The sequence below is a fragment of the Capricornis sumatraensis genome, chromosome 3 (assembly GCF_032405125.1).
Source record: "Capricornis sumatraensis isolate serow.1 chromosome 3, serow.2, whole genome shotgun sequence".
Taxonomy (NCBI): domain Eukaryota; kingdom Metazoa; phylum Chordata; class Mammalia; order Artiodactyla; family Bovidae; genus Capricornis; species Capricornis sumatraensis.
This window is the reverse complement of record NC_091071.1, coordinates 128,924,921-128,940,451: the sequence shown is the minus strand read 5'-3', so window position 1 is coordinate 128,940,451 and position 15,531 is coordinate 128,924,921. Positions and strand designations below refer to the sequence as shown.

General features: G+C 37.2%; 1 protein-coding gene across 1 annotated transcript in view; it reads left to right on the top strand.

Moving 5' to 3' along the window:
- Positions 1 to 15,531, top strand: part of DNAH7 (dynein axonemal heavy chain 7) — a 257,234-nt gene that overhangs the window by 121,797 nt on the left and 119,906 nt on the right. Inside the window, exons 28-31 of the mRNA XM_068967281.1 lie at positions 1,180 to 1,392; positions 4,169 to 4,267; positions 10,375 to 10,623; positions 15,170 to 15,319. Of these exons, the coding sequence (XP_068823382.1) occupies positions 1,180 to 1,392; positions 4,169 to 4,267; positions 10,375 to 10,623; positions 15,170 to 15,319 (711 nt within the window). The remainder of the gene's footprint in view (positions 1 to 1,179; positions 1,393 to 4,168; positions 4,268 to 10,374; positions 10,624 to 15,169; positions 15,320 to 15,531) is intronic.

Here is a 15,531-nt window from a genome sequence, read left to right as displayed (position 1 = left end):
CGTTTCCACCCCCCAGGTAGGTAGTAGTTTTCAGCACATGTTTAAGCATCTCTGTTACAAATCGTTTGTTCATGCTCTATACTTTTAATATTTTATTCTTTCCTTTCTTGAATGCTAAACTTATGGATAAAATAGCAGTGCTAAGACCTCTAGCTAGTAATTAATGTAATGCATTGGAACTATCTTGCTTGATGCAAGTCTTTTATTCTCAATTAAGTATCATAACAGATCACTAAGGCAAAATGTCCTTATTCTCTCCCTCCCTTGTGTTTTCGGTAACTTAGCTAGTTCCCAAAAGGTATTTATAACCTGTTTGAACGTGACTGCCATTCTGTACAATTATTATTCATTATTTGAATATATTGTCATTTTATGTAACACTGTTGTTCTCCTGCTTTAGTATAAGACAGCCATGTTTTCATGCTCGAGCTATTGAAGTAAGTCCTGATAGAAACTCACTTTTTAAAGTTGAATTTTCTTATTTTTTCCAAATATATTCAGTTTTCTATTTGCCTTCCATCACACAACATTTGTCCCACAACATTTAAAGTACCATGAGGAAAAATTATCTTAGAATTAGGAAAATGGATTTATCTCTAATAATAATCATCCCGTACTTGTTTTCAGCTTTTCCCCCTTTATTATGCTTGAACTGACATGGTGACTGAAGACGCAAAAAGGTTAAAAAATATCTCAAAATTCATCACTTATGTAACATACCCTTGTTATTAGGAGTTACCTTAATCAGTTAGATATCTAGAGATCTTCACTTAGAGCACAGTCTCCCAATACCAGCCACTTTCTAACAGCTCCAATGAGAAACCCAACATCTCAGCAGAGTCTAATGCTTTTTCCCTGTAACATGTCACTTTCTACAAAGGAATAGAACATAATGGATACGTAATACTTGAGTTAATAATTCACCAAAACCCTAAGTATGACAGAAATTTGAAGTGTTCTCAAAGCATAATTTCAGAAAAAATATTTGGATAGAAAGTTAATGATTTCTTCATTATATAACAATAACAAGAAGTCACATTTTAAAATGTTTTACCTATAGGATATGGATATTATAACAATATTATTGCAAAAAAGCTATAACATTGTAGCATGTTATAAAGAGTCAAGCTGTCTTCATGATGGTCTGTTTATAAAAGCACCTTTTCTCCACTCCCATAGGCGCTCTTTCGGACAGTAGCAATGATGGTGCCTGACTACGCTATGATTGCTGAAATCGTCCTATACTCCTGTGGCTTTGTCACAGCTCGGCCACTGTCAGTGAAGATTGTAGCTACATATCGCCTGTGTTCAGAGCAGTTGTCATCACAACATCACTATGACTATGGAATGAGAGCCGTGAAGTCAGTGCTTACCGCTGCTGGGAATCTAAAGGTAGAAACTCAAGTAACTTCTTACTCATTCATTTCCTGTTTGTAAATCTCAGGACCATGCGTCTTTACAGAGCTCCAATAACTGATTGATTCCATCAACTGGAAAAAAAGTTCCCTATTTTACTAAAATAATTGATCATTTGCACACATGAAAAAGGACATTTTATGATTTGTAAAACTTTAGCCATGTGATTAGTGATTTGAGTTCCATCCCACAGTTTTAATTGTATGAAACTGAGTACTACTGAGGAATAAAATTCCTTGCTGCTGAGAAATACTTGGAAAGCATTTAGTCTATGTGAACATATGTAATTTTAAAGGAAACAATGTATGTATAATTAATACAAATGTAAAAAATTCCTAGACATTGTTATTTAATAGAATTATAGAGTTGCAGCCAACTACGCACTAGCAGTAATGGGTTTGCAAGGTGCAATGGTAAAAAATCCACCTGCCATGGCAGGAGACACAAGAGACGCAAGTTCTATCTCTGAGTCAGGAATATCCCCTGGAGTAGGAAATGGCAACCTACTTCAGTATTCTTTCCTGGAAAATTCCATGGACAGAGGAGCGCCAGATGGTTGCAAAGGGTCAGACATTGACTGAGCATGCACACACACATACCACCAGTAATGGATTTGCAGTATAATGTGTGCATTTTAAGATGGTATGAATCATAATTATATTGATTAAAAGGGCAAATATTTTAAGATTGGGGTAACTTTTGATTAGAAGTATTTTGTAGAAACATAAAGTATAACTGTTCTTTTTTCTTTATGAAAGTAAGCAAGATAGGCCATGTGTGCTAAGTCGTTTTGGTCGTGTCCAACTCTTTGAGATGCTATGGACTGTAGCCTGCCAGGCTCCTCTGTCCGTGGGATTAATTAACAGCAAAATGCAAACTTTGACCTTGTAGCTTATAAAAATTTTCATGTTCATGACTGTGGGGGATTTTAAAATATATCCTGTGTGATTAAAAACAATGGCATGCATTTTTGACTTCTAAATGATGTTACCAGGAATTCTGATATATAGTGGTGATATTCTATTTCACATTTGTCTAACATGACTTCAAGTCATTATTTTTAGTAATAAACAAATGCAACTAGAAGCAACAATTTGTATTAACCTGACGTGTCATGATTGCATTGTGGTCAGATAATGGGAAAGATAATGCTTTGTTCTACTGTATGTCATCACTGACATCTTGACTGTGGAATTGAACTATTAAAGTTATGCAGCAAATGAATTCTGCAAATGAACCCTATCATTCTTTGTCAAAAGCTAATTTAGAATTGTTGAATGTATTGGCTTGAATAGTTTGAAGTTTGTTTCTATTTTATCAGGAAACAATTTAAATGTTTGTTTTAAGATGATAGCCTTTTGACAAAACAGACTTCTGACACTTCATAATTGCTGTGTGGTTAGGTTGATGCAAAGACAAAGTCCATGTTAGCAGAGCTAGCTTTAGGTTTGGCAGCTCTGGTAATTCAGAGACAGCAGGCTTTAACTGCCAGGCATCACTGACTTTGTAAAGTTAAAGCCAGTTAAGTAGGAGCATGGAATTTACTAGAAAGATTCCAGAGAACAGGATGAGGGTTCTGGAAACCTAAACTGATGATGGTGGGAATAGCTTTGGTGTGAAATTTTGAATCAAGTATAGAAGTTGAGAGAAACATTTCTGAGTTCAGATTTTTTTTGTGAATTACATGAACCATCTTATGGGCATGAGCAACAAATTGAGTTCAGCCACGTTTTTAGTAAACCTCTGTTTACCACAGGTGTTTTGGAATTTAATATATATTTTCCAAAGCACCCTCTACTCAAGTGACAGTGCATTAACCAGCCCTCCCCACGCTGCCAGGGGAACACACTCAAGCATGCTAGTAGCAAGTGTGCAGTCAGAAGGTGGCATGCCACCTGCCCTCCCACTTATGGTCAGGTGGCTTGTTCTCGAAACTTTCTGAAGCTAGTTGGTTATGTTATTGTTGTTATGTCCTTTAATTAATTGTCAATGAAACTGATGGTATATGAGCATGAAAAGAAGAGGTTTGGTATTATGAAAACTGAGTTCCTTGTTTAAGAAAGACTGAGTAAAGATGAAATGCTAAAAAGTTCACTTGGAATTAGATGTGGATAAGAAAAGTAAGACTGAAAAAGAACAATTCATGAGGATGCTACATTTAGATTGTCTCCTAAGTATCTTTGAAGAGAATGATTATCTTTAAAAAACAGAAACAATAAAACACAAAAAATCTAGAGGAGCGACTCATTATTGATTGTTTTTGGTTTTGTTTTGTACAAGAAAAATTGTGCAGAACTCCACCCTCAGAGAAAAAGCCTTGACACCAAAATATGGGCAAATGAGTGAATATTTATATGTTTTAACTTTAAATCTTTTAATGAATCCCCATTTTTAATGACTATTTACACTTATCAATTGACTGCTGGTTTTGAATGCATAGGACAGGCAAGGTCTTACCCAGGATAGAAGCAATGGCAACTTCCAAACTCTGAAAATCATGACCAATAGCTTTTTACCGAGAGTGTCTATGAAAAGATAGTTAGTTAAACTTAGAATTTCATTATGTACTAGTATAAAATTCAACAAGTATAATTGTCAATTTCTGAAATTAATAACAGCCCAGTGAAATGAAAATAAATAACATCTTTGCATGGGTTTGAAGGCCCTCTGGGGCCTGGGTGCTTGTGTGTATGAACATGCATGGAGTGCAGTTAACAGATGCAGATGTTATCATGAGTATATTTTCTTTCAGCTGAAATATCCAAATGAAAATGAAGAAATTCTGCTGCTTAGATCTATTATTGATGTAAATTTGCCTAAATTTTTGTCCCATGATTTACCACTCTTTGAGGTAAGAATATTTTGTACTCTAATATATCAAAAGTCTTGTAATAATGTATTTATCAAGTGTCCAAGTTTTCAAGTCCCATTGTGAAACTTCCAGTGTAGAAAACAGAGAAACATAGGTCACTCCATGTTTTATTTGAAATGTGTTTAGCTAGCTTTGTTGTTACAAGTAACTTTTAACAACTTGGGATTTTTTTAAGTAGTACTTTTTTCTACTGCAGAATATAATAAACACACAAAAGTCACAGAATTTTTGCTTATAAATCTCACTAGGAAATAGACTCCATGGAGGAAAGTAATTGGTTAAACACACCACCGAATCCCTTACACAGAGGGATACTTTGCAAATGTTTGTCAAAATTAATGATCGAAGAAGTAAAAAATAAGCTTGATTTCTTCAAAAGAGTGCAGTGTCTTTTATGAAATTGTTTTTTTTCAGGATAATTTAAGAGCTAGGTTTAATAATATTGTTATATTTAAAACTTAGATTATAAGTAATTGTAAAGAATTATTAGAGTGACGGTTAAAGTCCCTGTATTGTCATGTGATGTCATTGTTTCTCTTTTCCCATTCTCAGCAGAAGTGACTGGGGGTGGTGGGTAGTGGGCTGCTGACACATGGTAGAGTTCCTCTGTCTTGCACTGCCGTAAGGTATGGACAGTTAGCTTCCAGTGTGTAGAGACTGAGATCAGAAGACTCATAGGCAGGAGAGAAGTGACTCTGCCACTGTGGTGTGCTCCAGTGCCCTTAGCTATCCCTGGGAACAGTGTTTCATCATTCTAAAAGAAGCTCCCATTAGTATTTGGAATTGACAGTGCAAATATTTTATAGATCAAGTTTTCAGGGAATTGGTTCAAAATTTCTTGTTAAAAATTTCCCTCAGTTTCTTTGGTACTAGTATACTGTACAGATTTTCCAGGAATAAACATAAGTAAAACTATATTTTTATGAAGTAGAGCTATATCTCATTTAGATGTATTCTCCTATAGCTGTGTATTCATTGAGCAAATATTTCTTGAGCAATATTTTACAAATGGAGCATAACTGGCATTTTCAAATAGGATAGTTCCCAGTTGTGAGAGACTGTCCCATACGCTACAAACTCTTGGCATCCCTGGTCCCCCCAGTATCTCTGGACTTTCACATTAATACAACCAGAAGGACAACTCCATGTATTCCCTACTCTCTACCTGGCAGAGAGGAACTTGTGAAAGGAACTGGTCTTGATTGAGAACCACTAACTACCAGATATGGAATTGTCTGCTTCTTTAAGGTTAACCATAAATAATTTGAACAATCTGAGGATATTTTTGCTTACTTAGCAAACACTGTGCATTTACAACTATGGGTAGACCTACTATGCATGGACCCAACCCTATTCTAAGAGCTTTATGAATAGTTACTCCTAAGCACTGGTGGCTCAGATGATAAAGAATCTGCCTGTGATGTAGGAGATCTGGTTTTGATTCCTTGGTCAGTAAGATACCCTGGAGAAGGGCATGGTTACCAAGCAAGGCTTTAGCAATACATGAACTGTGAATTTTCAGATGTACAAGATGGTTTTAGAAAAGGCAGAGGAACCAGAGATCAAATTGCCAACGTTTGCTGGATCATCAAAAAAGCAAGAGAGTTCGAGAAAAACATCTATTTCTGCTTTATTGACTATGCCAAAGTCTTTGACTGTGTGGATCACAATAAACTGTGGAAAATTCTGAAAGAGATGGAAATACCAGACCACCTGACCTGCCTCTTGAGAAACCTGTATGCTGGTCAGGAAGCAATAATTAGAACTAGACATGGAACAACAGACTGGTTCCAAACAGGAAAAGGAGTATGTCAAGGCTGTATATTGTCACCCTGCTTATTTAACATCATGAGAAACACTGGGCTAGAAGAAGCACAAGCTGAAATCAAGATTGCTGGGAGAAATATCAATAACTTCAGAGATGCAGATGACACCACCCTTATGGCAGAAAGCAAAGGAGACCTAAAGAGCCTGTTGATGAAAGTGAAAGAGGAGAGTGAAAAGTTGGCTTAAAACTCAACATTCAGAAAACTAAGATCATGGCATCTGGTTCCATCAAAGTGAAGTGAAGTCGCTCAGTCATGTCCGACTCTTTGCGACCCCATGGACTGTAGCCCACCAAGCTCCTCCATCCTTGGAATTTTCTAGGCAAAAATACTGGAGTGGGTTGCCATTTCCTTCTCCAGGGGATCTTCCCAACCTGGGGATCAAATCCAGATCTTCCGCATTGCAGGCAGATGCTTTACCATTTGACCCACCAGGGAATCCCAACATTTCATGGCAAATAGATGAGGAAACAATGGAAACAGTGGCTGACTTTATTTTGGGGAGCTCCAAAATCACTGCAGATGGTGACTGCAGCCATGAGATTAAAAGACACTTACTCCTTGGAAGGAAAGTTATGACCAACCTAGACAGCATATTAAAAAGCAGAGACATTCCTTTGTCAACAAAGGTCCGTCTAGTCAAGGCTATGGTTTTTCCAGTGGTCATGTATGGATGTGAGAGTTGGACTATAAAGAAAGCTGAGCAGCGAAGAATTGATGCTTTTGAACTGTGATGTTGGAGAAGACTCTTGAGAGTCCCTTGAACTGCAACGAGATCCAACCAGTCCATCCTAAAAGGAGATCAGTCTCGGGTATTCATTGGAAGGACTGATGTTGAAGCTGAAACTCCAGTATTTTGGCCACCTGATGCGAAGAGTTGACTCACTTGAAAAGACCCTGATGCTGGGAAAGATTGAGGGTAGGAGAAGAGGAGGACAGAGGATGAGATGGTTGGATGGCATCACCGACTCAATGGACATGGGTTTGGGTGGACTCCAGGAGTTGGTGATGGACAGGGAGGCCTGGTGTGCTGCATGCAGTTCATGGTGTTGCAAAGAGTCAGACATAACTGAGTACTGAACTGAACTGAACCCACTCCAGTATTCTTGCCTGGAGAATCCCCTGGACAGAGCAGCCTGGTGAGATACAGTCCATAGGGTCGCAAAGAGTCAGACACTACTGAGCAACTAACACGCCCCCAGTAGGACAGGAGCTGTCATTATCTCCATTTTACAGCCGATGTAAGCGAAGTAGAGTTGATAAGTTACCTGGGGTCTTGGCCAGTATATGACAGAAGGAGAATTGCAGCCACTTAGCCAGGCTACATCCTACTGCATTGCCTTTGTCTCTCCTTTACCCAAAGGAAACTTACTGCTCTGAACTGGAGTCGGTTTCTCTGTAACAGCATTTAAAGAATTAAATTTAGGAGTGGTCAAACTGAAAGTTTGTCTGTTCTAAGGTATAACTCAAATGCATGCTTTCATGGTAAGCTCTTCTGAATTTTCGCTTTCATCTTCAGAGTGAAAAGAATAGTTGTATTTCTCACATAGGTTGCTGTGAAGTGAAATGAATGTCGCTCAGTTGTGTCTGACTTTTTGCGATCCCATGGACTGAGGTCTCCAGGCCAGACATGAATTCCCCAGACATGAATTTTCCAGGCCAGAATACTGGAGTGGGTTGCCATTCCCTTCTCCAGGGGAATCTTCCCAACCCAGGAATCAAACCCAGGTCTCCCACATTGCAGGCAGAGTCTTTACCAACTGAGCCAACAGGGAAACCCTAAGTTGCTATAATGCTTATGAAATAGCCTTAGTGGTTTATAAAGGAATGTTTCTTAGACCTTGAAAGTGACTTTATATTTTCATATAAACTATATGTGGAATTACAATTCTTTCCAATTCTATATTATGTGATTATATTATTTTTCTAAAGCTTCTATAACAGAGCACCACAAACCTGGTGGCTTAAAACAACAGAAATTTATTTTCTCACAGTTCTGGAGGATAAAAGTCTGAAATAAGCTGTTGGTTACCTCTGAAAGAAGGTAAAAATTCTTTAGGAAGGAACCCTTCCTTGCTTTTTCTTAGCTTCTGCTGGCTGCTGACGATCTTTGATGTTCCTTGGCTTGTCATTGGTGGTTCCCTGGTGGCTTCAGCTTCTGTCCCCATCACTAGAATGGCCTTGTTTCCAGGAGTCTTTGAGTTTGCATCTTCCTCTCCTTTATGTTGTATAGATACCAGTCACTGGAGTTAGGGTTCAGTAGGATCTCATCTGATCTAATTACATCTGCAAAGATCTTATTTCCAGATAAGGTGACATTCTGACATAAATTTTTGAGGAACACTAACAGGATTAACATACTACCCACTACACTGATTAAAATACTGTTAAACTAATTTTTATGTATGATATGAGGTATGGATTCAAGTTCATTATTTTGATAAATCCAGGTATCCTAGCATACTTTGTTCAAAGACTATTTTTTTAAATCTTTACTGGATTATTTTTGCTTGAGAATGAGTTTTTGTATGTGTCTGAATCTATATTTGGTCTCCCTCTTCTGTTCCATTGTTATATTTTGTCTATTTTTATGCTAGTATGATACTGTTTTTATAATAAGCCTTGAAATCAGATAATGTTCATCTTTTAACTTTTTAACTGAAAAAAAGTAAAACTAGAACATCTGAAGAAGAAAACAGGACAAATCTCTTGTGAATTTGGGTTAGGCAAAAATTTCTTGAATACACCACCAAAAGCACAATCCATGAAACAATAAATTGATAAAATAGGCTCATCAAAATGAAAAACTTTGCTCTTTGAAATACACTGTAGGAGAATGAAAGACAAGTTAGAGCTATAAAAAATAGTTGCCTGTTAGATGTATGGTGAAGCACTTGTAAGTAGAATGCTTAACAAATGGTCAAAACTTCCCATGAAGAAAATAAACCCATTAAAATAGGCAAAAGATTTTAGATTGAGCAAACTCTGGGAGATGGTGAAGGACAGGGATGCCTGGTGTGCTGCAGTCCTTGGGGTCATGAAGAGTTGGACATGACTTGGCGACTAAAGAACAAGAACAAGAAAAGATTTGAACAAACATTTCACTAAAGAAGATATACATATGGCACAAAAGTAACACAAAAGTGTTACTTTTTAGCAAATACAAATTGAAGCCATAGCAAGATACTGTTACACACTTATTAAAAAATACTGATTATACCAAATATTGAAACTCTCATACACTGCTGAGGGGAATTTAAAATAAGACAACCATTTGGGAAAGCAGACAGTTTCTTCAAATGTTAGACACATATTTGCCATTGTGTTGCATTAGTCATTCAGTAGTGACTGACTCTTTGCAACCCCATGGACTGTAGCCTACCAGGCTCCTCCATCCATGGAGTTCTCCAGGCAAAAATACTGGAGTGGGTTGCCATTCCCTTCTCTGGGGGATCTTCTTGACCCAGGAGTTGAACCCAGGTCTCCTGCATTGCAGGCAGATTCTTTACCATCTGAGGGTACTATCTAAGTATTCCACTTCTCAGTATTCACTTGAGAGAATTGAAAGCATTTGTCCATGCCAAGACTTGTGTGTACGTGTTCATGGCATCTTTATTTATTTCCAAAACGAAAAACAATGAAAATGTCCATCAGCAGGAAAATGGATTTAAAAACCGGCACCTCAGTATGGTGGACTACTTCCATGCAATGAACTATTGATATGTGCAGTGACATGGTTGAGTTTTCAAACCTTTATGCCGAGTGAAAGAAGCTAGATTTAAAAAAAGTAGTACACATAATGTGTAATTTCATCCCTATTAAAGTCTAGGCAATGAAATTAAAAATAGAAACAGAAAGCAAATTAGTGTGTGTGCTGATTGTCTGGGGATGGAGGTAGGTGTCAAGGAGAGGGAAGAGGAGGATTACAAAAGATCATAAGGAAACTTGTGGCGATGGTTGATATGTTGATTATCTTCACTGAGTTGGTGGTTTCAGTTATCAAATTATGCCCTTTAAATATAAGCAGTTCATTGTATGTCAGTCATACCTCTATGAAGCTGTTAAAAATACTGAGCTATTATTTAATGGCTCTATTTTCATCAGTATTAAATATGAGGATGTGAGAAATTTTATCAAGTTTATAAACATATACATATGTGTATAGATGTACACATATACATACAAACATATAGAGAGAGATAATATGAGAGTTTATAGCTATGTAATGTCAGTATAAACATCCAAATCACCTATCATCAGGGAATTACTTCAGATTTGTTTCCTGGGGTGAAATTACCAAAACCAGATTACAACGATTTGCTGGGAGCTATCAAAGACAACTGTGACTCCATGAATTTGCAAATGACCGGATTCTTTTCTGAGAAGATTCTTCAGATATATGAAATGATGATTGTGCGTCATGGCTTTATGATTGTTGGAGAACCATTTGGAGGAAAAACCAGTGCATATCGCGTCTTAGCTGGAGCATTAAATGACCTATGTGAAAAGGTAAGTGTGGTATTAATACATCAATTTACCAATAATCAGCTTTGTGTAAGACAGAATGTATGGTCACTTAAAAGGATACTTTAATGCAGCAACTTAAAATTATGAAAATACAGAGAAAATAGAAAAGTAATATGATTCAAGTAGGAAGTTCAGCATAGAAAGAATATGCCACAGATTTGCCTCAAAGCCTTTGGTTCTTTTTTAAAAAGTTTAATTATAAAGGTAACATGTTCATTGTATAAAAAAATCTGAAAATGTGAAAAAACCTTATACTTTGCTAGAATAATTTATAATTTCATAGGAGAGTGTATTTTATTTTCTTGGTGTTCAGATTCATAATGCAAACTTCCTCTAGTGCTGTCTGCTAGTGGTATTGAATTGAAGTGTGTGTGTTGTGTGTATGCATAATAGAATATGTATATAAGCATAGTAAATAATGATAATTGTATTATTCAAAATTACTGTCCTAGTTGACTCAGTTTGATCTACTTTGATATGCTAAAGGCGTGAGGCTGTTTTAAATTCTCCAACTAATACTGCATTTGTGTCTACTTATCTTCGTATTTCAAATAATTTTTGCCACATATGTTTCAACGTTTGTAGCCAAGTGGGATTTGTATCATTATACCTTCATTGTGGAGCCTCCCCCTTCAGCCAGTATAGTATTATGTACTTGTGTTATTTGCCATGGATCCCCTGTGTTTCAGTATTGCAACCCCCGCTTTTTCCTTGCATACATATTTGCCCATGTTTGGTAATTGTGACTCTGACTGTCACTGTGATTTACTTTTTTATGGAGAGTAAATAGTTTGACTTTTATTTTCTCCATTTGATGGCCTTATCTTCTCATTGGGGAATTTAGATTCATTTGTATTTATTATCAAACTGATGTGTGCTTATTTCTGTCATCTTTCCCTTCATGCTTTTATCCTTACATGTGCTTTCCTTTCTTCGCCTCCCTTCCTTTCCCTTTATCTGTCTTGCCTTCTTTTGCTGAGTTTTTGTTTGCATTCTTCCTCCTTTGTTGTTTTATTACTATATGAACTAATTATTTTGCTATAAAAATAAATCTCTAAAAGCCAAATGTGGTGCCACTAAAAGATTTTAAAAGATGAAGGTTATGACCATGTATTCTGGGACAATATAAAGCCTCAAAGTGATTCATTACCAGGAAATTCGAAGAGTGACATTGTGGTAAGGTAAATGTGGCTTCATAGTCACTGCCTGCAACCTGCAGCTTCACACTAGCTCTGCTGCATTTGGGACAAAAATCTCTCTTTGATGGCAGCAACTTTGTCCTGACAGAGATATTCTAATAGAGCTTTCCCGTGCTTCTGAGTTAAGGATGACATATTGTTATTTCCTTTCTGGGAACAAAGAAGAAAGCAATGACCTTGAGTTTATTTTACTGCTTCATATTACTATTCCCATATCTTTTCCTCAGTTTGGTATTTCATGCCCCAAGCTCCACTGCTGGTGGGCAGAAAGCAGTGTGGGAGAGTTGAACTTAGTCTGTTGTTACATTCAGGTATGACCTAAATCAAATCCCTTACGATTATACAGTGGAAGTGACAGTTGGATTCAAGGGATTAGATCTGATAGATAAAGTGCGTGAAGAACTATGGATGTAGGTTCATGACATTGTACAGGAGACAATGATCAAGACCATCCCCAAGAAAAAGAAATGGAAAATGGCAAAATGGTTGTTTGAGGAGACCTTACAAATAGCTGAGAAAAGAATAGAAACAAAAGGCAAACAAGAAAAGGAAAGATAGACTGATCTCAGTGAAGAGTTCCAAAGAATAGCAAGGAGAGATAAGAAAGCCTTCCTCAAATATCAATGCAAAGAAATAGAGGAAAACAATAAAATGGGAAAGATTAGAGATCTCTTGAAGAAAATTAGAGATACCAAGGGAACATTTTGTGCAAAGATGGCCACTATAAAGGACAGAAAAGATATGGAAGCATAAAATATTAAGATAGGTGACAAGAATACACAGAAAAACTATACAAAAAAGATCTTCATGACCCAGATAACCACAGTGGTGTGATCACTCACCTAGGGCCAGACATCCTGGAACATGAAGTTGAGTGGGCCTTAGGAAGCATCACTAGAAGCAAAGCTAGTGGAGGTGATGGCATTCCAGTTGAGCTATTTCAAATCCTGAAAGATGATGCTGTGAAAGTGCTTCACTCAATATGCCAGCAAATTTGGAAAACTCAGCAGTGGCCACAGGACTGGAAAAGGTCAGTTTTCATTCTAATCCCAAAGAAAGGCAATGCCAAGGAATGTTCAAACTACTGCAGAATTGCACTCATCTCACATGTTAGCGAAGTAATGCTCAAAATTCTCCAAGTCAAGCTTCAACAGTACATGAACTGTGAAATTCCAGATGTTCAAGCTGGATTTAGAAAAGGCGGAGGAACCAGAGATCAAATTGCCAACATCCATTGCATCATTGAGAGAGAAAGAGTCCTAGAAAAGCATCTACTTCTGCTTTATCGACTACGCCAAAGCCTTTGACCGTGTGGATCACAACAAACTGTGGAAAATTCTTCAAGAGATGGGAATACCAGACCATCTGACCTGCCTCTTGGGAAATCTGTATGCATGTCAAGAAGCAACAGTTGGAACTGGACATGGAACAACAGACTGTTTCCAGATTGGGAAAGTAGTAAGTCAAGGCTGTATATTGTAACCCTGCTTATTTAACTTCTATGCAGAGTACATCATGCAAAATGCCAGGCTGGATGAAGCACAAGCTAGAATCAAGGTTGCTGGAAGAAATATCAATAACCTCAGATATGCAGATGACACCACCCTTATGGCAGAAAGTGAAGAAGAACTAAAGAGCCTCTTGATAAAAGTGAAAGAGGAGAGTGAAAAGTTGGCTTAAAACTAACATTCAGGAAACTAAGATCATGGCATCTGGTCCCATCACTTCATGGCAAATAGATGGGGAAACAGTGGAAACAATGTCTGACTTTATTTTCTTGGGCTTCCAAATCACGCAGATGGTGACTGCAGCCATGAAATTAAAAGATGCTTGCTGCCTGAAAGAAAAGCTATGTCCAACCTAGACAACCTGTTAAAAAGCAGAGACATTACTTTGCCAACAAAGGTCCGTCTAGTCAAAGCTATGATTTTTCCAGTAGTCATGTATGAATGTGAGAGTTGGACTTTATAAAGAAAGCTGAGTGCTGAAATATCGATGCTTTTGAACTGTGGTGTTGGAGAAGACTCTTGAGAGTCCCTTGGACTGCAAAGGGATCCAACCAGTCCATCCTAAAGGAAATCAGTCCTGAATTCATTAGAAGGACTGATGCTGAAGCTGAAACTCCAATACTTTGGCCACCTGGTGTGAAGAACTGATTCATTTGAAAAGATCCTGATGCTAGGAAAGATTGAGGGCTGGAGGAGAAGGGGATGACAGAGCATGAGATGGTTGGATGGCTTCACCGACTATGAACATGAGTTTGAGTGAACTTTGGGAGTTGGTGATGGACAGGGAGGCCTGGCATGCTGCAGTCCATGAGGTCTCAAAGAGTCGGACACGACTGTGCGACTGAACTGATCTGAAATGAAAAAAAAAAAAAAAAGATCGTGAATAAGTAGAGCACAGTGAAACTATTCTGTGTATGTTGTAATGGTGGATACATGATATAATGTATTTGGCAAAATCCATAGAACTGTCCAATACAAAGAGTAGACCTTAGTAAGCCATGGGATTTAGTCAATAACAAGATATCCATATCAGTTCATCACTCATAGTAATGCACCACACTAATGCCAGGCTTTAATAATACAGGAAACTGTGTGTGGGGTGGGAAGTGGAGGGAATATATGTGAATATATATACAATACTTTCTGTTCAATTTCTCTGTAAACCTAAAGCTCTTCTAAAAAAAACTATCAGTTAGAAACATAAAAAAGCTTATGCCCTAGGTCTATTAATATCTTATTAATTCCATAGAACAGTTTTCAAGGTTTTAGTGGAAACTGTCAACTTAACAATATCAACTTTTTCACAACATGAAAATGGTACATATTTCCATATATTTTAATTATTTAATTTTCACTCAAAGAATGTTTTGTAGCAAGAATCATCCAAGTTCAGCCCATGGGGCAAATTCAGCCCCAGATCTGTTTTTGTAATGCCAGTGAGTTTAGAATGGTGTTAACATTTTTAAGGTTTGTAAGGAAAAACAGAAAAGAATATCTAACCCGTAAAGCATATAATAACAACTATTTATAGATCTCGACCAACATTTACTGATTTATCCCTAAGTATCTTATGAGTTTTTAAATCCATTTGTAAATTGTACTTCTAAATTTTATTGTTAAGCTTTTCATTGACATTATTTAGAAAATACAGTCAGTGTTTAGATAATGACCTTGTACTCTGGAACCTTGTTAAGTGAACTCTTTACTTCTGATAGTTTCTTTTAGAGTCTTTAGGATTATCTTTATCTATATACACAATCATGTTTTCCATGAATAAAGACAGTATTCTTTTCAATAAATAAATTATTGTTTTCTATTAAGGGGTTAATGGAAGAAAACAAGGTTCAGATTACTGTTTTAAATCCAAAGTCCGTCACCATGGGCCAGCTGTATGGACAGTTTGACTTAGTGTCCCATGAGTGGTCCGACGGGATCCTTGCTGTCAGTTTCAGAGCATTCGCTGCTTCATCGGTAAGTGCCAACACTTTGCATTTCTACTTGGAAAGGCTATGAGAGCTCTGATTTTTTCAGTTTCGAGTAAACTTTTGTATTTATAGTTCAAGGTACATATTTAAAGTGCAGTACTGAATAGTGTGGCAGAGTTTCTGTGAAGAGCACTTGTGAGTCTACAAAGACGGCCAGAGACCATGGGGGCAGGCATATCCTCCTCAGTATGCACAGAA